The sequence below is a fragment of the Tribolium madens genome, unplaced genomic scaffold (assembly GCF_015345945.1).
Source record: "Tribolium madens isolate multiple individuals breed KSU strain unplaced genomic scaffold, Tmad_KSU_1.1 Scaffold_11;HRSCAF=98;Tcas5.2_LG3b, whole genome shotgun sequence".
In the NCBI taxonomy this organism is placed as follows: domain Eukaryota; kingdom Metazoa; phylum Arthropoda; class Insecta; order Coleoptera; family Tenebrionidae; genus Tribolium; species Tribolium madens.
In genome coordinates, this window is record NW_025400975.1 from 4,858,271 (window position 1) to 4,885,968 (window position 27,698).

A 27,698-nucleotide genomic window follows, 5' to 3' on the forward strand; every position below is an offset into this window, starting at 1 on the left:
GAAAAACTATTTCACTCCAAATGTGTAAATAATAATCAATAAGACTTTTGTGAACTGTAAAATAGATGAAAAAATAGATAAAATTATAAAAATTTAAAAAATACGATACGGTAGAAGTATTGAACAAATATGCGAGCGCCTCAAAACAAAATTATTACATATTTTTAAAAAATCCAAAAATAGGAAAAACAAATGTGTCAACAGTCAACACAATTAGAAAAAACAATTTTTTGATGATCTAATGGAGGTAGGATAACGTTCCACATAGACGGAATTTGGGTATTTGAATAGCCATATCGTCATTTTTGTGTCATATAAAATATATTTTATTGAAGAATTAAAACGGCTTTTTTTAAAACACTCTATGTATCACTAGAAGTTTCAATGATAATATTAGTTTGTTTAAAAACAAAGAAATGTTATTAGTGGCCAATAAGTTGATTTACGATTTATTTTGCATTTTTTTCATTACTTAGTACTTTGAAAACTCTTTCATTAGTGACACGTTGAATAATATAGTTTAAATCCTTTTAGTTGAAGATGAAACATTTTTTCATGGCCAACTGCGAACAAAAATCAAAGATAATTTTTTGCTAAAAATGTAYTATAATAATTTGTTASAAATATATATTTTTTAGATAAGAAAAAAAMMARSYTTTTTAAAAATGACAWAGCCAYCWATGATTCCCATTTAAAAAAATACAAGTTTATTTTATTACGGCTAAATAAACAACTGAAAAAAATTGTTAACTACATTATTAAATTCTACGTAAAAAAGTGTCTAATGTCCTTTTTCAAATCTGTGTCTTCCATAATAACGTAGATATGAATTTTTTTAGATTTCGTTAAAATGTCAATTTTTGTCTATAAGTCGAAAACAAAAGACGATAGCGGGATGCGGTTTTAACCAATATTATTTTCTCAAAAAATGAGCCCCAGAATGTATTACCCGTTTTTGGCTAAACCTCTTAGTTTCGGAGATTCCCTATTCGGACATCCAAAATGCAGCACCCTGTACACTGCTAAATTTTGAAACAAAATATAATTTTTGTTCAAACTGAAGCAAAACAAATTGATATAATAAAAGTGTAGATCCGTTGTATTACAGTGTGTACCAAAATAAGTATATGAGAGCAATAAAAATGACAGTTAACTCAAAGTTCAGTATTTAACTTTTATTGTCTCAAAAACTCGTCGTTCTTATGCTTTACTTGAAAAATAGTCAGGTTTGCTAAACAACAACAAAAATTTCTTTGCAAAAACTAAGATAGAAGTAGCCTATACAACGTGTTTTAGAAATAAGTACATTAAATTTAACCAGTAACAGATCTTCCTCAAAAACAACAAGATTGTAACACGTGTTATGGACATATGCAGTACCCAAATCGCTTAAAATAGCTCTAATTGCATTAGTTTCAGTGAAATAGGTTGATTTACAAGAATTTCTCACTTAAAAAACAATAGTATAACTATAAACAGTTGCACAAAATGCCTTTTGTGACAATGAAATAAAAAAATGTTGCGTTTAGCGAGTTCTGCACGTAGTTAAAATTAATGTACTTATTTCTGAAACACGTTGTATACGCCGCCTGTCTAGTAGGTGTTAATTTTTGTTGTTTGGCAACGCTGATTGTCATAATTTATCAAAATAAACTGTCAAATTTTGAGTGCGAAAAAAATGCTGCCAACTCTGATTATACTAAAATTGAAACGAAACATCATAATAAGAGATAGTCTGACCCTTTTAAATCACCGTGCTGAACAAAAGTTGATTTAATTTAATTATTTTTGAAAAGTTTTATTAACTTGTTTCTGTGAAATTTATTTAAAGTTACTTGAAACAATTTTAATCAAATTATTATTTAATTTTTAATAGACCCAAAAGTATAAAACAAAAACATCACAATTTTATTTTTATTATTATTGCTTTCAACTAGCTTGGTAGTTGACCGCTCAAACAAGAGCGAATAACGGGTTGCCAACTCAACAGAAAACTATTTAGAACAATATTAAATAATTCTGGTTATATTTTATTAACAAACAGAAGTATAAATTTAGATAAAAATTATAATTAATTAAAAAATTTGTTAATAAATTGTCAATAGTGTTTTAAACGAATTTTTCGTTTTATAGCATTTATTATTACTACAGTGAACAAAAATAAAACGAATAAGCATAAAAACTATTAGTATTAAAAAAATAAAGCTTGGCCCATGAGGGGATCGAACCCGCGACCTTCGCGTTATTAGCACGACGCTCTAACCAACTGAGCTAATGGGCCAGATGCGTATTTCAACCTCTTCACAAAAAATAAGTCAATTTTGTTAAAATTGTTACAATAATGATTTATACCTTATCACAAGAATTAAAAATAATCTTGTTTTAAATGACGTAAAATTAAAGTATATTTTTTTTTATCAAATTACAGTTTTCTGCAAAAATTAGTATTGCATTAGTTAGAAGATTTAACAGTCGTGGCGCTAATATCAGTAATATCGTATCCAATTTAAAAATAAAAATTAGGTTGAAACACTGCATCTGGTTGTAATTTTTAGCACACATATTGTTTTCTATCAATATTTTAAGAAATATAATAAAAAAATATTAATGAAGTGAAAATTACAAATGGAAAATTATTAAACCAACTCTCCCATCTCTAGGGTTATCCCAGAGTCAGAACTATTTTAATCATAATTGAATTCAAACTCCTTACGAAGAAAAAACTTTTGACTCATAACCCAAATATTTTAACCAAGGTGGGTGTTGGCCCCTTGCCAATGTCTCATACTAAGATTCAACCATCAGGAAATACTGAACGTTTCAAGCGTTTCACAATTGCTCTAATCTCTAAAATTAAATGTTCGTTTTTGAACAATAAGGACAACTGATACGCCACTGGATCCCTGACCATTAACTCAGGCATAATGGGTGTACTTTTCGGCGTCTGTCAAGAGCCTCATTAAACACCTAATTAGAGGCTTAATTAACTTCACTCCCATCGGAAGTGAAGTACTTGCGCCAAGAATAGAACAAGTTTTTTTGAAATATTTTCGAAGTTGAAAAAATAAAAAAATAAACACTCACTTATTTTTACTTTTTTAAGTATTTTGGTCCAGTTTCCAAAAATATGATTTTATGCAATTTGTCAAAAACTTTGATATTTTGAGTTTAGTTTTTTGAAAACTGCCCCAAAGAATAGACATCCAGGTAGGCTGTTGGCGTCGCCTCCGCGTCAAAAATGGACGCCGTGTCTATAAAAGGACGACGCCCCTCTACAGGTAATCTGAGCTACGCGACGCCAGCGTCGGCACTTGATAAATATAACTTCGGAAATTTTCGGCTTTTTTCGCCTGATATAATGATGGCCAAGATACGCACATTCCGGTTAAATGAGGACCAATTAATTGTTGGTTCGATTACTATGCAAAAACCACTTGTACCAATTGCAAAAATCAAATTTTTGGATAAAAGAGTATTCTATTTTTATTTATTTGAACTTGACGCGAAAGGTCATAATGCTTAACGCTATTCTAAAAATTTGATTTATTTTTGATTCCGATTTGTGGGCGATGCAGAATGTTTGGTAACAAGGATCTATTTCGAAAACAGTTTTGGCGACAATCTGCAGATTCTTGAGTTAGGAGAGAATGTTATGGACGAGTTTTAGTGATTCCTACGCGGAATTAAATTTAAAATAATATCATACAGATCACAGTTAAGTTTTATATTTAGGTAAAATCATGATGTATGCAAATAGTATACAAAAAGAGAACGGAATGTGACGAATTTTTCGAATGGTTGAGTTTTTAAAGTTTTAGGTCACAAGATTTGTTTTCAAAAAAGTGACGAAAAAATATTTTTATTACAAATTAATTTTTTATCGACACACGTTACAAAAGTGACTCTTTTATGACTAAAAGTATAAGTTTTACCTTTCGGCCATAGAGTAAAAATTCTGTTTTTGCGCTTGAGCATTTTTAATTTTATCATGATATTATTGACATTAAACAATGTTGTTTTTTCTTGTCTCTTTCGTTGTTTCAGAAATTTATGGAAAGGTCCATTCGACATTTTTCACTACTAACTGCACTAGTCATAGTCTATAGCAGCGCCGTTATAACATTTAATCTGCCCCACCAACATAAAGCATATGTTTGAATTTCTCTTAGAAAAATCAAAATTTCGGGGTAACGAAGAAAAAGCTGTTTTGTTATTTTTTTATGCTCTTTATACTTTTTCTCTTTCTTATGGTTTGCATTTATTTGAATTTTATTTGAATTTGAATTAGAGAAAAATTAGTGAATTTACCAAGATTCGAACCCCTGACCTTACCTCAAGGAAAGCAAGACCTTATGCTGCTATACCACCACGCCGACGTCAGTTTCTCTGCTCTGCTCTATATAATAATATACAGTATGTCCTCGGATTGGGTTTACAAGAGAAATTTTTTTTATCTTTCATTTTACGCCAAAACTCCAAAGGAAAAACATTTTTTGCTTCACCTGAAGCGAGCAAATCTGTAATTAATAACTTCATTATTATGATTCAGTAAAAAAAGTTAATTTTTCTCTTGATTTTCGACTTAGAATAATTTTTCTGTGCTTTTTAAACCCTATCACATTGGCGTTTTTATTTATTTGACAACTATATGTCACTTTGGCAATTGATTTATTAATTAAATAATGATAGTTGTTAATAAAAATTACTTTGGTTTTTATCTTAAAGCTGTTTCTTTGACTTGCTATTTATTAAAATTATGTTTTTCACAAAATTTTTGTTATTTAACTTACGTAAACTCAATTGTCAAAGTAATATCATTGTCATAATAATAAAACCACCAATGTGATAGCACTTAAAAAGCAGAGTAAAAATATTATTATTATTAAGTCCAAAATCAAAAGAATAATAAACTTTTCTTTCTACTGAGTTAGAATAATGGAGTTTTAATTACAGATTTGCTCGTTTCATGTGAAGCAAAAAATGTTTTTCCTTTGCAGTTTTGACGTAAAATTAAAGATAATTTTTTTTCCTCTTGAAAATTCAATCCGGGGACATACTGTATAGACAAATTTTTTTAAAAAGACAAAATTTATTTCTCACGTATCTACCACGTTTTAACACTTTTATGAGTCTTTTGCACTCCCATGAGTGCATTTGGAGTAATATTACCTAAAGTTTAATTCTTCAAATTCTTGACAAAATTTTGATCGATTTACGGTACTTTTTAATTATCGATCTTAAATATTTTGCACTTAACAACAAATGATCAATTTCGCGTATTAATTTCAATGTAAAAAGTTCAAGTTTTTCTATGATTGTAGAAAAATATGATTTTTGAAACTCGATCCAAGAACTTTTTATCTCTTTTTTGTTCCAAAACTAGTAATGTACTATTATTAAAATCCATTTTTAAAATAGTTATATTTTAAATTAAATAACCTCAAAAACAGAGAGTAACAGCTTAGACTTTTCTTACCGGTTATATGTATGTAAGTATCTACTTCAAACTCAAAAATATACAGGTTGTCTTTGATAAGTCGTATTCGGCTAATGATTGTGTTATTTTTAGTGTATAAGCTATAAGCAGTTGTTTTAATATACAGGATGGCTTTAAAATAACAGACTCAATTTTCCAGGACGTCAAATCCTTAAAATCCAAAATCGCACATATATTGCACTAATGTAGTAAATAGTCATTGTAAGTAAAGTCTTTCACAATTATTTTTAGTAAATATTTAGTTTCAAGAATTGAAATAAGCAGTGAAACATTTTTTTTGTAATTTGCAGCAGAGATTTGACAAATTAAATGAGCTTTTCTGGAGAACAATCTAATTTTTTTTTTAAAAAAGGAAAACTGCAATTGCGTTTTTAGTTTAAAATAGTCTGTGTTACAACTGGACAAAATAAGAGCCTTGATAGAAAAACTTTAATTACTAATTTTCACTCTAAGAGTGGACTAAGTTTAAAAATCTACACCATTTTGTTTCTACGACTAAATATTTAAAACGTTGGAATTTAACCGTGTAACAAGTGTTTGCTGACAGTTTTCGAAAAAATATTATCAATAAAAATACGATACAACAGGAAAATCGCTTAAAAGAAAGAGGACGAGAATTTACTTTTCATCACTCATAAATGCTCTAAAACTGAAAACTTTACAGTCTCCGCGAAATATCCCAGCAAATATTGTTTGTTGGCTTTAAAACACATCCGGGCTAAAAAAATAACAGCTTTCCAAACTATTGTCACGCAGTAACACTATTTAGCAGCTACTTTAAAAGATTCAGCTCATCAAATGACTAACAGCGTTCAATAATGAAGAAAAAAATTTTATATAAAAAAAACTTGTTTCTTAAGAGAGATGTTTTAAACTCCTCTCTTCGTTCGAAAATTCAACCTCACATTTGTGGGTGTTACGATATTCATTACATCGTCGGTTGTTAACTGCAATATATGCAAGTGGACGACAAGTGGAAAGGAAGAATAATACCAGTTCTAAAGAAACAATTTTATTTTTTTAATGCCCCAACGCACCATGAAGTTGGCGCCTATGACTTGAAAAAATAAGTTTTCCAAGATTTAGTCAGCCAGTGACGGAGTAGAACTACAATCTGGAAGCATTTTTAAGTTTGGTCACTCATCAAGTGACTAACAAAGCGTCCAATCATGAAAAAATCGTTTGAATAAGGAATCCATCCCACTCGCTCCCGTATTGATATGCATAAAAACTGCATAAACAATGTACAAAAATAGCTCGCCGTCCTTCCAGAAATACAGTCCTGGTTTGAGTCAGCGGTGCGCAAGACGCTGCGCGTCGTTAAAACGCAGGCGCCGCCGCCGTCTCCCAGTTTATTTCGGCTTTCGCCGTTGCGACGCTCATACGAACGACTCAGCCACCACTGTCAGGCGGCGCAGCACGCGGGTTTCTTACACTGAAATTTCGACGGTCAGTGCATCATCCAAACGACGAGCTTTTCCTCGCATAGGAAAGCGTGAAGATGTCTTCCAGTGTTGCGAAGACCTCCAAGTACACCTACCGCTCCAGCGGGGGCGGTAGCGCCGACGTCTCCATCGAATACAGCGCGGACCTCAGCGCCCTTACCAGATTAGAGGTAAAAAGTGCCCAAGTGCAGTGGTACCTTGTGAAGTGTCAGTGGCCACAACACACACACACCACCCAAATCACAAATTACCACCATTATCACTTTTTTACAGGACAAAATCCGACTACTCCAAGAAGACTTGGAAATCGAGAGGGAACTCAGACAAAGGGTGAGTCACCTTTTTAATACGCTTTTAGACCTACGATTTATTTAGGTTATGCCAGGTTTAACTAACCCATCTATTTCGAGTTTTGGCAAGGCTTCATGGTGTCGGATTTTCGAACCAAAATAACTCTTACATCACCTGAAACCTGAAGAAATCCGAAATTTCGACAAAATTCCACTGAAGCCTAGCCAAAACTCGTCGTGCTCCTCCGCCTACTCTCGGTTCTATTTTCGCAAAAATCCTTTCAATGGGGTTACGAAATCGTCAAGGTCGTACTATTTTTTGCAGATTGAAAGGGAGAAAGCCGATTTGAGTGTCCAAGTAATCCAGTTATCCGAACGTCTGGAAGAAGCCGAAGGTGGCGCTGAAAGTCAGGTACCACCATCACTCCAAGTACCAACAAGTACTAATCTCGTGATTTTTCCAGTTCGAAATTAACAAAAAACGCGACACTGAACTGTTGAAATTGCGCAAACTCCTCGAAGATGTCCATCTGGAGTCGGAAGAGACCGCAGCGATTTTGAAAAGGAAACACCAAGAGATCGTCGTCGATTTTCAAGAACAGATTGATTCGCTCAGCAAGGCCAAATCCAGGTCAGAATTTTGTTTGGATGTGTGCCAGAGTCGAGAATGTGGTTAAGTACCAGAAAATTGGATTTTGTTTGGAATTTGATGCGGTCAATAACACCAACAATGTGTCAAAGCCTTTGGATTTAATTGCCGGTTGTGTAATAGCAACAAAGGGCAAACTTTTCGATAGGTTAAGTGCTTCTATTTTGRCACAAAAATATAATTGACTAAAATATTATAACTTTTATCTTCTTTTTTATAAGTTTTTGATAAGTTGCCCAAGCACCACTCCGAAAAGAATAGACTTTTCGCACTTTTTTCAGAATTTACATATTTTCCCAAGCAATTTCGTAACAGTTATTTCAAAATTTGAAACAAAATAAATGATAATAGTGGATGGAATCTATTATAATAATTTTTGATTATCAATAAATTTCACAAATATTTAAGTTTAAAAATACATATACAGAGTGTTTAGAGTGTTTATAAATATCTTTATATCAAATTAACCATAAAATCCCAATGTAAATATGTATAGTTCTCCCAGCGGTATGTTAGACTTTACATCAAAACATTAAAACCGACAAGAGTAAACAAAAAATGTATGATTCTAACATTAAAACACTCTGTTTATTTTTTGATACTTTCATCTAATTTATTGCTAGAAAAACTGTAAAATAATAAGAGAATAAAGTCAAAACAATAGAAGAAATATTAAATAAGCAAACAAAAGCAACAAACCTTTTACTAGTGATGAGAAATAAAACAAACAAAATGTACAAAATAAACGAAATTAAATTTAAATTAACCTAAATCAATTTTTTTAGCCCTATGCAGATTTTTATTCTTCGTTAAAAAATATTTTTTTATGTAGCATTCAATAATTTGAAATATAAAAAAATACTGAACGAAAAAGGAACAAAAACAGCAATTGCATTAAAGTTTTTTATAAACAGCTTTAWTAGTTTTCAAATGTAGTTAAGCTTATAAAAAAAGATATTCTTTTTCACACAGTATAAAAAAACAACTTCAAAAATAATCGTGTATTCTGACTTAATTCCTATTTTTAAGTGATTTTATTGAGTTGTTGGAAATTTGAGACACTTTCCACACTTCATAACAGCCGGTATTAAACTTGAACATAAAAGACAAGAAATTTAGGTCAGTATCTTAAATTCTACCTCGTGCAACAATAAAAGTTATTTCCAAAGTGATAAAACATAGCATCAGTAGCTGCAAATAAGTCAAACAAACACGGTAAAATTAAAGATTTGCAGTGCTTCCTTTGAGCTGAAATTAGCAATTTTATGGCGGAAATTCTAGTCGTTGTACTCATAACAATCGAAAATAGAATCAAATTAATTTATTTGAGAGAAATATTTAGAAATTTGGTATTTAATAAGTAGACTAGCCCGGCGCATCCACCATTTTTTGYCCCTAAAATTCAAATAAGTTGAAACTTTTTAGTCTAATTTTCCTGGGTAGCAAACATTAATAAAATTATTCAGTTGATAATCTTATGTAAAAGAAAACTTATAACATGTAGAAAGGTTTGACTCAGAAAATTTAAAAAACAAATGCGTTTCTYTTTTTTTCAGTACTAAAAATTGTTCYAYCTCAAATTCAACAAGTATATTAAGRTTAAGTAAAAAACAGTGACTAATCTGAAGGCATGGCAAATATGTCTGGCACRKGAAAAAAATTRAAAATAAAAMATTTATAGCTTCTATTTTTRTAGTCTTGAAAATTTGTAAATTTATAATCTMCTTTAGWARATMAAAAAAATTYAKCTCTTGAATTGTTAGTGAAATTGTGACTTGTAGTAGTGCAATATTCGCCCATCTCCGTCCAACTTCGTCCGTTATAAATAGAGTGTCCGCGATCGTTGCCATATTTGTCGCGCCGAAATTACTCTCATCTCATGCGAATTATGAATAAAAATTCCAAAATGATCCGAATTCTTGATGCTGCTTCGACCTCTTACTCGACTAAGAATAAAATCGGAAATATTTGGAGCGTCCYCAGATATAAATACTCTTCGTGTCTAGTAGTTTAAGTGAATGTTTGTCAATATAGTGAAAGAATGTTTTGTTTATTGGTCTAGAGCCGAGAAGGAAAAAAGCAAATTCCAAAGCGAAGTCTACGAACTCTTGGCCCAAGTCGAGAGCTTGAATAAGGAACGTTTGGTTTCGATTAAACATGCCGAAAAATTAGAAATCACCATTACTGAATTGAATGTGAGGATTGAAGAGTTGAACCGCACGATTGTTGATATCACCTCGCACAAGACCAGGTTGGCGCAGGAGAATCTTGAACTCACCAAGGAAGTCCAAGATATCAAGGTAAGCAATACTAGTTTTCGGAAAAAAATCGACCCAAATAGTTTAAGCCAAAATTTGCTCGAACATTTTTTTTATTAAAATATACCAAGACTCATTTTATATTAGAGTAAAATTTAAATGATTGCAGATTTTTTTGAGACATTTTGTATGGTAATTTATGCTATAATACCATATAAAATTGTTGAAATTTTTCCCACTTACCTAGGCATTGATAAAGTATATTTCATAATTTTTTGGTAATTTTTGGTAAGATTCTAAAATTTACAACAGTAAGAGACTTCAAAGTTCTTTTGTTGGCAAATTGTACCATTTAGTCATAAATCACGGGTCGGGTTTGTGTTTAAATAAAAAAAAGCGACTACGAGTATTTAACTAACCAAAATTTGTAATTGTGATATCAAAGTTTGATGGACTAGCAGGTACAGATTCATTAAGTGTAAAAACTTTATAGGTAAATTAGAAAAAGAAAGTATTCATAAAACACACAAAACTGTTACGGCCTCATTTATTATCAAAAAAAATTAGAAAAATTCTGAAAAATACCCCATCAATAATTAGTTAGGTATATGAAATATCCGGTACAAGGTGTTCCAGCTTTAAAGACATCCTAATGACAAAAAAAAAAATTAAAATCGTTTTTTTTAAACCCGATTAACATTATTTTTTCGAGTCCCAATGACCAATTAGGAGTGGAATAAATGTCACTTGGTCTGACTTTAAAAAATTCGAATTTTTGGATTTTTTCAAAATTTTTTGTCGGTTTTTGGTACCTGGAGCGATTAGCCAATAACTCCAAACTATCGGTCTTAGACCTTTATGTTTAGTATCGTTGGAAAGCTTTTTTAATTTCTCATCTTTCAAAAAAAGATCATGGCCCTACGATGTACAGTTACCTACCAAAAGAAAAAAAAATAATGACAGGCAAATTTTTGAAATTTTTTAAATTTCTCTAAACTACCCTAAATTTTCTGAGTGTATCGGCGTCAGTCGATTTATCGGAACGTTTTATGTATGCATAGCTCCCAATATAGTACTTATTAGATCTAATTTTGTCTTTAGACAACAATTTTAACAAAAATTGACAACAACCGTTTGAACAATATCAAAAAAAAAAATTAAACACCACTTTCTCAAACACTATAAAAGCCACAAGAAATTAAAATCTTTTTTTAGTTATTATTTATCGAATGCCAGATACCCGAAATGATCAGAGCTATTGTTTCGGATAGAGAGGGATTTTAATCTTTCTGACTCAAAAATAAAAAAAAATATTTGAAAATAACCTTCCTAGGCGCAAACTGTTTATGCAGGCAAATATTCGGGACGATTTTACATAGGAAATTGTCAATTCCGATTTGGATAATTTCCGGGCAGTCCAAAAATTGGAGTATTATTACAAGGTGGCGCCCGGAACCGCACAAACGCTAACTTTCATCGACCATTCAAAAATTTGATTTTTTCAAACTTGTTGTATGCATTTTTCCGAATTCCTAGGAGTCTTTGAAATGCAAAAATGTCATTTGGTTTAATTTCAAACTTTCCGTTTTTCTTCATTTAAAATTTTTACATATTTTAATTTTTTTACCATTATCTTGGGTCATTACTAGTGCTTGGAAAAAGCTCAAAATTCAAAACTTGTGAAACTGTTCTTTAAAAAAACTTTTTCTCAGGTGACCCTTGAGAACGCCAACTACTTGAAGAGTCAACTCGCCAGCCAGCTCGAGGATGCCCGCCGCCGCGCCGAAGACGACGAACGCCGCCGCTCCCTCCTGGAAGCCCAACTCCACCAAACCGAAGTCGAGCTCGAATCAGTCCGCGTCCAACTGGAAGAAGAAAGCGAAGCTCGCCTTGACCTCGAACGCCAACTCGTCAAATCGCAAGGCGAAGTCCAAGTCTACAAATCCAAGTATGAAGCCGAGTGCGCCGCCCGCGCTGAAGAAGTCGAAGAACTCCGTCGCAAGTACACCGCGAGAATCACCGAACAGGAAGAACACATCGAAGCTCTCTTGGTCAAGATTAACAACCTCGAGAAGCAGAAATCGCGACTCCAATCCGAAGTTGAAGTCCTCATCATCGACTTGGAGAAGGCCAACAACACCGCCAGGGAGTTGCAAAAGAGGGTAGAGCAATTGGAGAGGATCAACATCGATTTGAAGACTAGGTTGGAGGAAACCGTCAATTTGTACGAGCAGACCCAGAGAGACCTCCGTAACAAACAACAGGAGTTGCAAAGGACTGTCCACGAGTTGGACAAGACGAGGGAGCAGAAGGACCAACTCGCGAGGGAAAACAAGAAGTTGGGTGATGATCTTGGTGATGCCAGGAATACCATCAGCGAGTTGACAAGGCGTTTGCATGAGTTGGAGTTGGAACTCCGCAGGTTGGAGAATGAGAGGGAGGAACTCACGGCTGCGTACAAGGAAGCCGAAGCTGTAAGTGGAGTTTGTGGTGAAAAGAGTTTGGGATAATGAGGGTGGTTTTAGGGACGSAAAGCTGAAGAACTTAGGTCCCAGAGGTTGTCTTCGGAGTTCGCCCAATTCCGCCACGAAGCCGAAAAGCGGCTCCAAGAGAAGGATGAAGAGATTGAAGCCATCCGGTAAGCCAAAATGCACTAATGTTGAAAAATTTATTTTTTAAGTATGCCTATATTTGAATTGAATTAGTTTATGAGAAATTTAATGGGAGCTTCTTTATCGCTAAAAGCCCAAATGTTAATTGCCTCTATTGCACCATAAAATTCAAGCAAATATAGACAGACTTCAAAAATAACTACAAATTAGACATTTTTAAGATAAATAACTTAAAATAATTTTGCAGTTGTTTTAAAATATTTCAAAACTTTAGTATAGTCAGAAATATGAATCAAAATAGGTATCTTTCTACATATTTGAGCAACAAAAATAAGCTAAACATATTTTTTATTATTACTGTGTATCAAAAAAAATTTCAACTTGACTTCCTCGTAATTAGCAACCTTCGCGGTCTTATCTCCTGAACAAATTGCATTTCTGGCACGCTCCCGTCCTATAAATACCCGAAATTGACGTTGTGCTAGTTTATTGGTTTGGCACTTGTCTGTTTCAAACATGGTATAAAAGAGCGTTTTCAATCGACCTAAATAGCAGTGTGTATTAATTTCGATCGACAATGTCAACTCCCGGTCCTTCCAAATGGCACCCCTTGACAGGCTTCTACGACTACAATTACGGTGTTGGAATTAATTATTACCAGCCAATGGTCGACTACATTGACCAGAAAGAGAGAGGTGGAAGAACAAAGTATCCCCACCTCCCATGGACCGACGAACTTGGCTTGAGCCAATACGATCCCAAGACAATCAAGAGTTATTCACACGAAGCTCTTGATCGAATTGCCCGACAAACCGAAGCCAGTGCCAAAGAAAAACTTCGTGATTTCAAAGCCACGACCAAAAGCTCGTTCATGTTGAGCAAGTGTGTTTCTGCCGCCACCATCACGGAAAAAGTCAACGTGAAAAACCGGAAGAAGAAGGAGATTGTGAGACAAATCAAGACACTCAAGTCGAAAATGGCAGACGATTTGGGGTACGACCATCGAAAGGAGGACCGGGATATCGAACTCGCACTCAAATCCTCCCAAAAGTACCTCAGAGGACGATCAGCCAAAGGCATCGAAGCTTTCCTCCAATCGGAAAGCCACAAAAACATCGCTCAAGGAGTTGAGTTCGATTTGAACACCACTCGAGACATCGAAAATCGACGATTCGTCGATACGAAACAATTCACCAAACACTTGAAAGTCATGGATAAGCGACTCTTGACCCAATTGGAGGAGAATTGTGTCGATTCTTTGGACGCTCTCAGTCGAGAACTCAAAGGTTTTGACAGACGAACAGCTGAATACTTCTTTGACAGCAGGTGCTTTTACGTAACAAGTGCTAAAAATAGACGGGAGCGGCGCCAATGACGTATTATCACCTGTTGCAAATTTTGTTTTGTTCGCAGCAAGGCCACCAGCATTGAAATCGAGCAACTTAACGCCCGCGTCGTCGAGGCCGAGACCAGGCTCAAGACCGAAGTCCAACGCATCAAGAAGAAGCTCCAAATCCAGATCACCGAATTGGAAATGTCCTTGGATTCCGCCAACAAGACCAACATCGACTTGCAGAAGACTATCAAGAAGCAGTCGTTGCAACTTACTGAACTCACGGCGCATTATGATGAAGTCCAAAGGCAATTACAGGTTACCCTAGACCAACTTAGTGTATCCCAGAGGAAGATTCAAGCGCTGACTGCTGAAGCCGAGGAGATTAGAGGCAACTACGAGTCGGCGCTTCGTGGAAAGAGGGCTGTCGAACAAGCGTATGAGGAAGCTGGAACTAGGATCAACGAACTTACTACCATTAATGTTAACTTGGCTTCCGCTAAGAGCAAGATTGAGCAAGAGTTGTCGACTATTGTTGCCGATTATGATGAGATTACCAAAGAGTTGCGCATTTCGGATGAACGCTACCAACGCGTCCAGGTAACACCACAGTAGTAGAAAAAAAAACTAAAATCTTTAAATTCTTCGCGTTTCCAGACCGAGTTGAAGCACACCGTGGAGATCCTCCACGAAGAACAAGAGCGCGTGGTGAAGATCGAAGCCATCAAGAAATCCCTCGAGATCGAAGTGAAGAACCTGTCCGTCCGTCTTGAAGAAGTCGAGGCCAACGCCATTGTCGGCGGTAAGCGCATCATCAGCAAGCTCGAGGCCCGAATCCGCGACATCGAGTCCGAACTCGACGAGGAGAAGCGCCGCCATGCTGAGACCATCAAGATCTTGCGTAAGAAGGAACGCACCGTCAAGGAAGTGATGATTCAGTGCGAGGAAGACCAGAAGAACATCGCATTGTTGACCGAGTCTTTGGAGAAGGCCAACGGCAAAGTCGCTCTCTTCAAGCGACAACTCCAGGAACAGGTTTGTAGCGATTGTGGTGTTTTTCACAAACTCTCACACTGGTTTTGATTATATCTCCTTGAATTTCTTTAAATCTTACCTATTTAATCGGACTCAGAAAGTTATGATAGATAGAGGAACTCCTCTTCTAATCTTGGAACAATTGCATCAGGAGTTCCCCAAGGGTCAATTCTTGGTCCTCTTCTTTTTTCTATATATACGACCAATTTGTTAGAAACGAGGACAAATTCAAAGAAACATGCTTATGCTGACGACTTTAATCTTTATTTACACTTCTCTCAACATCAACTTTTTCAGAAATGTTTAGAAATTAATGCCGACTTAGATTTAATTTCGAAATTATCTATGCAAATAAACTTACAACTTAATTCCGATAAATGTACAATTATATGCTTCGCTAGCAACAATACTAGGGATATAATTAAAAATCAATTAAATATTGTTATTAATAATAAAAAAATCTTGTGTCTGACTCAATTAAACACTTAGGACTCATAATAGATGATGATTTTCGTTTTAAGTCTCATGTTAATATGGTCCTAAAAAAATCTTATTCTTCCCTTAAATTATTATACGCAAACTATTTAATTCGGAATTTTAAATTACATAAAAAATTGACAGAAAGCTTAGTTATATCATTTATAAAATACTGCTTAATCTTATATTATCCCTGTTTAGACAATATCACAAAATACAAATTACAAAAAATCCAAAATAGCTGTTGTAGGTTCATCTTTGACTTAAAAAAATACGATCATGTCTCGGCAAAAATACTCGAACTACGTTGGTTAAAAGTTGAAAATATGTATCGACACCAATTGGGTACATTTATGTTTAAACTTATGACAACTTCGTCTCATGATACTAAAATTTCTATGTCTCACTTTAGTACGTCTATCTTTCAACGTTCTTTAGTTTTTAATGGTGTCAAAATTTTTAATTCTACTGCTCTTTTTCAGTTGAATGTTTCGGTGTATAAATTTCGTACACTCTACAACGATTTCTTGTTTTCACATGGTTAACAGTAATTAGTTTACCTAATGTTAATTATGATATTTTTTTCTCGTATAATATTTTTAATTATTTTGGGGTTGAGCTTAGTAGTCAATTTTGATATATTTTTTTTGTTGTTTCATTTTTATTATTATTATTATATACAGTACAACTTCTATAGTCCGGACAGATATCGGCCACCGGCCGTCCGGATTGAAGAGTTTTCCGGATTAGCGAAGTATTTTTTTTAGGCTAATTTATAACGAAAAATCGAATATTTTTATTAGGAAACAAATTTATTCAGAAAATAACATGATGTAGGTGCATATACATGGACATTTTTTTATTAGTATACATAGCCCTATGTATACTTTTAAAAAAACCGGGTCAACTTCAATATTACTATGACAATTACGATTAGTCGTTAATCTAGCCATAGACAAACCAATATTACAAAGGCTTTAATATCGATAAATAAAAGATAAACTTTTAAAAACAACAATTAAATATTAATTTAAATAATTAAAATCCATCTAAACAAAAAAATTTAATAATTAAAGAAAGTGTTCAAAATGCTTTCCTTGCAGTTCCAAACATAACCCAAGCGATTTTGAAAACCCCGCCACTGCATTCCTGATAAATTCAGGATCTATATTATTACATTCTGTGCGAATACGTTTTTTCAGCTCTTTAAATTTTGCATTGGAATTATAATATAAATTTTTATTTTTAAATACCCCCAAAGAAAAAAATCGTTAGGTGCCAARTCTGRCGATTSTGGGGGCTATGCGATGGAACTATATCTCCTGATTCACTTTGGTGAACATGGTATCATAAATGGTATTAACTTTTTAAAGCTGAGCTGTATATGTGTATTTTAAGTTCTTTTAAAAAAATCATCAATTTTTTTTGGGTAGCTGCATTTAAATTTCAAGAAAACTGTCCGAGAGAATTCTTGGAAACATAAGACGATTGTAACAAGAGATTCTTCGAATAACAAAATAAAAGAAGTAGTAAATGCCTAGAAAACAAATACTGCAAATTTTGTTCGAACTGTAGAGGTAAAAWATCTAAAGTCTCCTAAACATGAAAGCCTCCGGACTATTGGAGTGTCCGATCTAGAGTGTGTCCGAATTGTCGAAGTTGTACTGTATATCTATTTTTTATTTTTTTTGGGGTTGAGTTGAGTAGCGTTCGGCTAGACTTCGCCCACAGAGTTTGTATTTTATCTGTTTTTTTAATAAAGGCCTATTATTATTAATGTTGGTGATGCTTCCAGGAGGGCGTTTCGCAGCAGAGCGTGACCCGCGTGCGCCGCTTCCAGCGGGAGTTGGAAGCCGCCGAAGACCGCGCCGACACCGCAGAGAGCAGTTTGTCGCTTATTAGGGCCAAACACCGCACTTTTGTGACCACCAGCTCCGTGCCTGGCTCCCAGGTTTACCTGGTGCAGGAGACCAGAACCAGTGAGCAGATGTAACTGCCGAAGCGATCGCCGGATCGTCTGTCTGAGCACACCTAACGATCGAAGACACTCGAACCGGTCCATGTTGTTCATTTGATTCATTATTTTTTAATTTATTTTATTTTTTTCCGTTCGTGCACATAATGTTGATGAAAATTATTATTATACATATAACTACCACTCTCTTTTAAAGATTGTTATTAAGTTATTAACAGAAAGAAACATACACATTTCATACGCACTATTAATAAACGAACATGAGCGATTTTTATTTGTTTCGTGTATCGCGACGTGTCTCTTAATACGTAACTCGAGAAGGCTGTAAGGAAATTTGTAGGTTTCAGGATGTTAGGATTATCATCTGTTAACTTCCACAAGGATGCAGGAGTAATGTACTATGTAAGTTTGAATGTATTGTGTAAGAATAAATTGCTTGTATACAATTCCTCTTTTATTTACAAATTAAGACGACATATTTGTTAATGGTTCGGGATAATTTAGTCTATTTGAATCGGGAATTCATTCATCACACACATAATCAAAAATGATAACCTCAAAAGATAACAGATACGGAAATTCGAAAGCAAAATATCGATTGGTATGATGTATCAATGAATGAAGAATTTTCAGAAGGCTGGATTAGAGACTTTCATGATGGAAATGTGTATCAGGATATCAAAATTTATCAGAAAAATTTATCAAAGAATTCCGAAATAATCTTGATTGGGATCTTATCTTAGAATGCCAGGAATTATCTGAAAATTTTGTAAGAGAATTTCTACATGATGTTAATTGGGAGTCTATATCAGAATGTCAAAAATTATCAGAAGAGAATTTCAAGATAAAGTTGATTGGAATTGGATATCAATGAATCATAAATTATCAGAAAATTTTATAAGAGAATTTCAAAATAAAGTTAACTGGTATTTAATATCAGAACACCAAAAATTAACAGAAGAATTTATAAGAGAATTTCATGATAAAGTCCTTTATAAAGTAAAATATCAGAAACGGAGGAATCAATGATAATTTTCCAATGTCCGTTTAAGATATTATATTTTTACGATAGAGTTGATAAAAACAATATTGTTTTGAAAGTTATCTTGAAGAGTATTTTTTCCAAATAATGTAATTTTAATCAGTTTCAAAACTATAAAAAGCCAGTTTATTTTATAAAGTTTTCAGTTGTTCCAAAATACCTAGATTGGGACAATGAATATTGAAAGTACTAAAATCAAATAAAGCAGCTTTTATTAACATATATGAAAATTGATCAAATTCAAATAAAATCGCTTTATCTTTCTTTTTAAAAAAATATAATATGCCATTTCTATAGCGAAAGACAGTATTTACATCAGCTGAAACACCAGGAAATAGTTCATTAATAAATCCATGTTGTTTTGATTTCATAGTGCATTCATTCAATTCAATATAATAAAAATTATCATAAAATATAAAAGTAAGGCCTGTGTACGAATTAAAAACTGTTTGAATTTTTTTATTGCTAAGTACTCCTAACTCAAAAACGTTCCCAGAATGCTTTAATTGGAAACTAGGAAATCCAATAAAATAAAAATAAAATCTATAATTACAACTTCTACAGAAGACCTTTGTGAGAAATTTGTTATTGTTATATATTTATATTCATTATCCAAACCAGGACCCAGAGGATCGCCTAATTAAAGAAAATGAGGGAAATCTCTTTGGAAGGGAAGAGCTTATACACCACATTATTGCAGAAAATATAACAGCATTTAAAAGCAACATAAAATACAAATCGATAAAATTTTATAACGAAGAAAAATTTCTATTTGGCTATGTGACAACATAAGTACCTTTCGGCTGTCGGAATGTTATTAATTTTATCAATATTTTACCTGTTTTTACAATTTTGTATATTTCTTCAATTGACCTATTTGCAATGATAGCAAATAAAATTTTCTATATACTTTTAACTGGTTTTTATTTTAACTAATTTTAAAAACCATTTACTTTTTAAAACCTTGAGAAATTTGCACTTTGAATAAGTGTATGTACCTACCTTAAAAAAGCGGGTAAAATTCGTAAATAGTGTTGTGTTGGAAGTAGCCCAACTAAAAACAGGGCAAAAAAGTGTATTTTAAGTGTTTCAAAGGGTGAATTTGTTTGCCTGAAATCGTATTCGAAGTGGTCCAATAGAAAAACAAGGCAGCTTCCTTAAAATTTTAACATTTTTAAAAGTACTTTGAAAAACGGGGTTGATTCCATAACATTTTAACATTTTTAAAGGTACTTTGAAAAACGGGGAAAACAAGGCAGCTTACTTAAAATTTTAACATTTTTAAAGGTGCTTTGAAAAACGGGGTTGATTCCATAAAATTTTAACATTTTTAAAAGTACTTTGATAAACGGGGAAAACAAGACAGCTTCCTTAAAATTTTTAAATTTTTAAAGGTACTTTGAAGAACGGGGAAAGCAAGCAAGGCAGCTTCCTTAAAATTTTCCATAAAAAAATTATGTGTTCTAAAAAGGCCTTACTAGTAGTTTTATAGTCAAAATGCAAAAATAATGTAGAAACAAAAGAAATAAACAACACAAATTGGCTAAATAAATTTTTATGTAAATAATATTAAAAAATTAAAAAATCAAAAAATCGGACTGTTTCCGTCGGGTGATTTAAACAAATAATTTTTAACCGACTTCAACTTATTCAAATGGATCGAATCCAAGACCCACACTTCCGTTACACAAGTCAAATGGTCCCCTTCAATATACTCTCCAACTACAATACTCGCGTTCCTGAGAATCGTTGTAATTTTCCCTTTACATATAGTGATCAACTCTTTCAATTCTGAAGTTTTAGGTTTTGTTGATTTTCCCAAGTAAATAAAACCACAATCCTTGAAAATATCCATAGAATACGAAGGACCAAAAGCTTCTCTTTGCAACCGACACTCCTGTACAGAAGGTGAATATTCAGTCAATTCGTAATCCTCCTCATTCAACCACTTCCCCTGCTGGTGCGATTTCAGCAACTACAAAACGAGTCATTTCATGACAAAACCGTATTTTTTCACTTACCCAATCACGATTCAAAATCCAACAACCCCTCGCTATAGCCCTCAACATATTAATCGTCCTTTTAGCCTCACCCACTACCAGATGAGTAGTCCTACTAGTCACGACGTCTTCAACAAAAAAGCGCCCCAAACTATTGACAATACTTTCAAATTCGACCACTTCATTCGAGTGGAATTTAGTACAAACAATACTGGACTTTCTCTTCGGATCTAACTTCAATTGGCGTTTCTGACTTTGCGAAATCGGCACAAAATCCAAAGTACTCCGTCTCTTGATCGGAGTAATAGGAAGACTACTAAGACTACTAGTCGAGTCACTATCAGAATTGAAATATTTTGGCCGGTTTGGACACACACTCAAACGTTGTGACCGCCTGCGTTCACTAGCATTCAACAAGTCCAACAGCGCCCTCTGCTCATCATCTGGAGGAGTCTCACTCTTCTTCCTTTGCTGCTTCCGTGGTGTGTGAACATTTCGCACCGGTTTAGGAGGAATCCGAATTGAGAGATTGTTGGGATTAACAAACAAATCCTGCGTTTTCTGCGACTTCTCTCGTATGTAATCCTCTCGTTCTTTGTCATCTTGTGGTGATAAATACGCTGAAATATTGGGATTTTCAGGATCGTACAACTTGCGCGTTTTTTTCACCGGAGTGGATGATTTAGTCACAGATACTGAACGACTTCGTCTGGTTCTTCCTCCAGTGCTTCGAGTTTCGCTACAAACGGAACTAGTTCGAGTTCTGACAGGTGTAATTTCCGGTTCTTTAAATAAAACCACTGATACGGACCGACGACTGCTTCGGAAACTTTCTACATCCGACTCTGCTCCCGAATCTAGTGAACTATCCTTTCGGGGGTTACCACGTTTTTTCTCAAATTCGGAGTCAGATGATTCAACTATGAATTTCTTTTTTACTCTAGAACTAGAACTTGGTTCTGAAATGTTCTTATTGGCATTACTCCTTTCTTCTAAACTCCTTAAAACTCTTCCATTTTCGACACTTTCTTTAGATTGGCTGTCGCTGAGTCTTAAAGATGACATTGTAGTACCCTTGTAACTAGAACTAGAACTTGGTCCTGACTTGTTCTTATTGGCATTACTCATTTCTTCTAAATTCCTTAAAACTCTTCTATTTTCGACACTTTCTTTAGATTGGCTGTCGCTGAGTCTTAAAGATGACATTGTAGTACCTTTGGTGTTTTCCTTGGTCGAATCGCCAAGACCACTCTTTGTCTTATCAGTCCCTGAAGATGTCCTTTTCGAGTCCCCGAGACCGCTTTTCGTCCCTGAAGAGGACATGGTGCTCGATTGAAGACTCGCCCTCTTCGAAGAAGAGGTCCGTTTTGGTTCTTCATCAGTGGAACTCGCATCTTGTCTTGGAGTAAAACTAGTCTTTCTTGGTTTCCTAGAAGAGGTCCGTTTTGGTTCCTCATCAGTGTTTGGAGTTATGTCCATATCCGAGGAGACATTGCTTCTTTGTTTTCGTGTGGTGATTCTGCTGAGTAACGAAACTGAATCGGTCGATTCCGACAGAAACGAAGTGCTTTGCAAAACATCGGTTTGGTCCTTTGGTCGTTTGCTGATACAACCATCGATTACCCCACAATCGGAATCGTCTGAAGTCAATTCGGGCGATTTCGATGGTTCCAGAATCGAAGCGACTTCGTTATCACTCTCTGAGAGTTGTYGATTTYGAGCGGTTGCATAACTACTCATCGAGGTTTGAGTTTGGGGGATCATCGTGCAACGTCGTTTGGGTTCAATGGAGGATTCTCGTTGCGGTAACGAAGACAAAGTACGCCGTTTCTCGTCTCTGATGATCTCTTCGTAGTCTTTTTGCAGTTGCTGAAACTCGATTTCATTSCGGGTTTTTAATGAGGATGTCTTACCGAACACATGATTGACATATTAGCCCCGTTTACTCTACTCCCAAACGCTGGATAGTTTTTTTCGGGGACTCTCACACTGTTCCTCCGCACGGCGTCGAGCCACAAAACGGAAACTAAATGGGCTTTGATGAGTCTTGCTTTTTCAAAAGTTGTAAAAGAACCATCCTGTAACCTTAAGGTTAAAACCATCCACAATAGCCCTACCTCACCTTAAAAATAACATGGGTCACGTCCCCCGTGAACTCGTCTCTAATCGTAGCCCCCATCAACTTCATCACAGCTTTGATCCCTTCAGACTTGTCGACTCCGTCCCGTTTAACGTCCACRAACGCCCTCACGCCCTTTAACAGCTCGTCAAACGGCAATTTGGGRCCTTTAATTTCAGTCGTCTCGCTTAAATCTGACGAATCAGAGGTTGAGCCTTGATCGCGCTGCTCCAGCATCCGTCTGCGCATCAGGGCTGTGGGGCTCTCACAGTTAACCCTCCGTTGAACTTTTTTGAGAGGTGTCTTTTTATTTTGTTGCTCCAGACGGCGTTTGTACGACTCAAAACCACTTTTTTCTTGGGTTATAAACTGAAGAAGGAGGGCTTTTTTGACCGGGTCTTTCATCAAATTCTCGATCATTTCGCTAGATGGAATGTCGCTTTKGGATGTCGACATGATTAAAACAACTTTAAACACAGAAAACTCGAGATTACATTTTATGAATTTAACGTAAACAATCACTGCACACTTTTCTCCCGCCAAATGACTTTTAAACAGTGCTACCAATGTCAAACTTTTCACCAAATGCAATAATTTCACACAATTGATTACCCAATGCAATCTGGAATAGTCTTTAATTCTTGTCGGAGCACAAAATGTTGTCAGGTTTAYACAAAAGCTGTTGTTTGGTCAAAATTCGCAGTTGYGCTCTAGTGACTTTAGCTTCACTGGTTGGTAGTTTTGCGTCAAGCTTGAATTGTGAGGTTAGATGTGAGATGGCAGCCCCCATAGAAAGTGTAACAGAGGCGGTTTTGCAAAAAACCCAAGACTCRTCATTACTTAAAGAGAAAGTGTCGGGTTATGACTGGACTCAAGGCTTGAATTATGACAAACTTCTCAAGAGTTACCTCCACACCGGTTTTCAAGCCACGAATTTYGGGCTTGCCGTTGAAGAAATCAATAAAATGCTTGAATGTCGCAAAGCACCGATTCCTGAAGACAGGTACGTCGATAATGAAGACCCCTTTATTGGTGTCAAGAGCAACTGTACGATTTTTTTGGGGTACACGTCAAATATTGTCTCTAGTGGGTTACGCGAGACAATTAGATTCCTTGTGCAACACAAAATGGTAATAGAAATGTGTAGTATTGAGTTTTACTAGTTTTTTTTTTCTAGATAGATTGCATAGTCACAACCGCTGGTGGTGTTGAGGAGGATTTTATYAAGTGTATGGCCCCCACGTTTTTGGGCGATTTTGGTTTAGATGGTGTCAAATTGCGGAGTAATGGGATTAACAGGATCGGGAATTTGCTGGTGCCAAATGACAATTATTGCCAATTCGAGAACTGGATTATGCCACTTTTGGATGAAATGTTAACAGAACAGAAAGAAGGGGCCTTGTGGAGCCCCAGTAAAGTCATAAATCGGTTAGGTGAAAGGATAAATAACGAGGATAGTATTTATTATTGGGCTGCAAAAAACAAAATCCCTGTTTTTTGCCCAGCTTTGACCGATGGAAGCATTGGCGATATGATGTTTATGCACTCATTCCGAAATCCAGGCCTCATTTTAGACATTATCTCAGACTTGAGACAACTAAACTTAATGGCAATGAAGGCAATCAACACCGGAATTGTCATAATCGGGGGCGGGGTGGTGAAGCACCACATCTGCAATGCCAATTTAATGGTAAYTTAAWTATCATTTTTTAGTTGAATTTTAATTKYGAATTTCAGCGAAATGGGGCCAATTTTTGCGTSTTCTTGAACACCGCATCAGAGTTCGATGGTAGTGACTCGGGGGCGCGCCCCGACGAGGCCAAATCCTGGGGTAAAATAAAAAAAGAAGCGACTCCTGTCAAAATCTACGCAGAAGCCACCCTGATTTTCCCACTTTTGGTGGCCCAAACTTTCGCAAAGGAAGTTCAAGTCAAAGACAAGTAGWATCTTTTGCATTTTTATTAATAAAATAATTTAACTGTTTATGAAAAGTATAAAATTGACTTGTATGGAAGTTTGGTGTGCCGTGTGCCGTTAAGAACGGCTCAAGGTGCTTTGGGCAATTTTCAGTACCTGTCATGATACTTCCTAAACTAAAAACATYTAATATTGAATATAATATAATTGGTAAATGCTTGGATAATAATTAAAACTGATCACGTGATGTTGGAGTTTTACTCAATAGGAACAAAATCCCCAAGTAACGTCTTACGTAATCGAGGATTGGAGAATTATTATTATAATTATTTGAGCTTGAKATAAAATTAAATGGCAACTGAATTGTTCTTAAATCTTTTGTTTTGATAATTCGACAGCCTTTGATAAAATAATCTGTACATCCATGGGTGGGAAGTTTTGTAATAATTTGAGATTGGACGGAAAGTCGCCATTCAACAACTTGTTCCTTAAAATACTGAAATTTTTTTCATTAATAAACTTTTTCTGGAWAAACAACTTACACAATCATGGCGCAACAAACATAAATCAAAAAATCGAAGCGTGACTCATCTGAGAACAGAGTATCCCATATCCTGAGCACGTCAGGGAGGGGGAATTCCTGCGATAGCAAAAGGGTAATCCACCTAAAACGAAATCAAATGAGCCAATCAGGCCCCAGTTCGTTCCAGAGCCATCTACCGGCACAAACCTTTTTGAAATCTTGCAAAAATGTAGTTTAGGGCACTTTAGCCCCCTTGTTCTTGAACACAGGCGAATTCGAAGGCCTCAATGCCACGAAAAACGATAAAAACTAGTTAAAAAATTTGAAAWGTCAAAAAGACGTCAATGACTACGTTTACACAGCGGTTTTTACAGATTTTTAAAAAAATAAATTTTCACTTTGAAGTATGACAATTATAATYGTTGAAGTGTGTCATAATAACTACAAGTGAGTAAATGGTAATAATAATAATAATAGCAAATTCACAAGAGTTAGTTGTTTATCCAAGTTAAAAAATGCTGTGTAAACGTAGTCATTCAAATTGAAATCTCAGAGTGCTTTGAAAATTTAATGTGTCAATTTTGACAAATGTCAAAATTTTTAAGTTTTGTCATTTTTTGCACTGTTGGGGACTTTGAGCCCCTTGTCTTTGAGTATTTATAACTTTTATTTAATTCAGAATGAACGGCAGAAATTATAGACTACAAAAACCACCTTATGTTAGGTCAAATTTCAAGTTCAAGGAGGCTACAAGCGAATTCAGGTATGACAATATCGTCTAAATTTCAACCTTATAAAACACTAATAGACTAATAGAAAATTTCGAATATTTATTAATTTGAAGGTTTGTGCTCGTGCTTGAAATGGGGGCCCCACCAACCTAAAGCTATAGAAATGCGGCTTGAGTTCCAGCTGTTGAAACTTGAGCCACACRTCGAGATCGCTGTTTTTCAGTTGTACCAACATCCGACTCATCATTTTGTTAATTCCRTGGTCGGTCTCGTCGAGGCTTTTTATGAAAAAATCCCGGATTTCCGACATTAGATTCGTGAAGCAGAAGAAACTGTCGCATTCTGCGTGCTCTAAGGAGGAAAAATTGACGATTGGGTGAGTGAAACACAGGGGAATCACCTCTGAAAGTGATGTCAGGGTCGGARGCAAACGCGTGGTAGATAGGTCCAATTATCTCGTTCATGCCTTGGACGTAGCTTTGACCCGGGTTGAGTTTGGCGTAGAGGAAGAGAATCCGCTCCACAACCTCCCAGTGTGCTTCCTTGCCTTCGGTCATGGGGGCGTAGTCTTCATTGGCTTTCTTGATCGATAGTGCTATCTATTGAAAAAAAATCAATCAGGTCAAAAGTTTACTTGTTTGTGGCGAAATATTAACAAAAAAGAGATTATGTAATAAAGTCACGTTACCTGCTACTAAGATAAGCAGCATGTGGGACAATTAAATTATTTTTTATTAGTCTGTCTCACATTTTTTTGTACCTTAGTGATTCCTAATCCTTTTCTTTCAACATTGGCGCACTTTAAGACACTCCTTTGTACTCTAGTGTGGAGTCTTTTGACGTCATTACTGTTGACGATTTCCAGACARGGAAACTCCGTTGGTTGCTGGAAGAAGGAAATATCGGGGCACAGCCTCCTCACATCTTTATCAATCTGTAAGAGAACTTCATTATCTTTAAAAAAAGTCTGCCATTGGCTGTCCGGATTGATGCTCAAAGGGTGGTCCCCTTCTGTCACGTCCCCATTGCCTTCTTGTGTCCCYGGCATTACCACCATCTCATCTAAAAAACACATGTAAAATGGTCCAAAAGTGAAAATTTCAAACCTATGAACTGCTTGTATAATTGGCGTTTTTCTTGCAAAAATGAGGGCCATTGTGACTTATCAGTGGGGAGGTAGTTTAACAGCAGTCTCCAACAAAGTGCCCTCCGGCCTTGATCGTCAGGGATACCTTCAATTTCATTGATTAAAAATGATTAGGGRTGTTGAAACTTGACGCCYCCTTACCGTGAAATGACAAGCTTTTTAATTTTTTCAAGTCTATAATTTCCTGGTCCAGAACGTCATCGAATTCTTTGAGTCTACAAGAGTGTAAATATTGGGTGCTAATTGGTTTAATTAATTCATTTTACCTTGCTTTGTATGCCATATTTTGGTTGAGGGTGACAGAAGTTTGACATTTGACCCGGTGAGGTTATGTCAATATTTTTWTAAAATTACTACAAAAACACAGCTTAATGTTTACTTGTGTTTTAATATCTACGTGTACGGAGATAACAACAGTTCAATTTCTAATAAAGACATCAAATTGTTGAAATTTTGTGTGTTTCTTCCGTTCCGGACTTCGTAATTACTGTATTTCAGTAAATTGGTGTGTTTCAAAATTATTGCCAAACTCATTTTTTAATTTTAANAAAAATTTTACAAAAAAAGCCATGCCCAAATCTAGAAAGTTGCTTTTAATTTTGATATAAAAATCTAAATTTTATTATAAACAGTCAGCAATTTTGTCAA

General features: G+C 35.0%; 4 protein-coding genes and 1 non-coding gene across 5 annotated transcripts; 2 read left to right on the forward strand and 3 right to left on the reverse strand.

Moving 5' to 3' along the window:
• Nucleotides 1-2,207: 2,207 nt before the first annotated feature.
• On the reverse strand, nt 2,208-2,281 carry Trnai-aau. Its single transcript has one exon. It is a non-coding gene; the product is annotated as a tRNA-Ile (tRNA).
• A 4,575-nt stretch (nt 2,282-6,856) lies between these two features.
• On the forward strand, nt 6,857-18,017 carry LOC123006823 (paramyosin, long form). Its single transcript, XM_044401644.1, has 10 exons — nt 6,857-7,112; nt 7,216-7,272; nt 7,558-7,644; nt 7,697-7,863; nt 9,944-10,181; nt 11,852-12,613; nt 12,665-12,777; nt 14,165-14,684; nt 14,742-15,119; nt 17,392-18,017. Exons 1-10 carry the CDS (start codon nt 6,999-7,001, stop codon nt 17,587-17,589), a joined length of 2,634 nt encoding a protein of 877 aa, XP_044257579.1. The 5' UTR covers nt 6,857-6,998; the 3' UTR covers nt 17,590-18,017.
• A 2,135-nt stretch (nt 18,018-20,152) lies between these two features.
• Nucleotides 20,153-23,493, reverse strand: LOC123006816 (microcephalin). Its single transcript, XM_044401631.1, has 4 exons — nt 22,736-23,493; nt 22,527-22,691; nt 20,635-22,482; nt 20,153-20,588 (listed from the first exon to the last, which is right to left on the reverse strand). The coding sequence occupies exons 1-4, from the start codon at nt 23,186-23,188 to the stop codon at nt 20,199-20,201; spliced, it is 2,856 nt and encodes a 951-aa protein (XP_044257566.1). The 5' UTR covers nt 23,189-23,493; the 3' UTR covers nt 20,153-20,198.
• LOC123006829 (probable deoxyhypusine synthase) lies at nt 23,322-24,715 on the forward strand. Its single transcript, XM_044401658.1, has 3 exons — nt 23,322-23,862; nt 23,910-24,422; nt 24,470-24,715. Exons 1-3 carry the CDS (start codon nt 23,389-23,391, stop codon nt 24,674-24,676), a joined length of 1,194 nt encoding a protein of 397 aa, XP_044257593.1. The 5' UTR covers nt 23,322-23,388; the 3' UTR covers nt 24,677-24,715.
• Nucleotides 24,678-27,430, reverse strand: LOC123006835 (TBC1 domain family member 13). The gene is made up of 8 exons (XM_044401671.1): nt 27,317-27,430; nt 27,192-27,265; nt 27,010-27,135; nt 26,664-26,965; nt 26,304-26,502; nt 26,053-26,254; nt 25,192-25,314; nt 24,678-25,145 (listed from the first exon to the last, which is right to left on the reverse strand). Exons 1-8 carry the CDS (start codon nt 27,331-27,333, stop codon nt 25,019-25,021), a joined length of 1,170 nt encoding a protein of 389 aa, XP_044257606.1. The 5' UTR covers nt 27,334-27,430; the 3' UTR covers nt 24,678-25,018.
• Between the last annotated feature and the right edge of the window lie 268 nt (nt 27,431-27,698).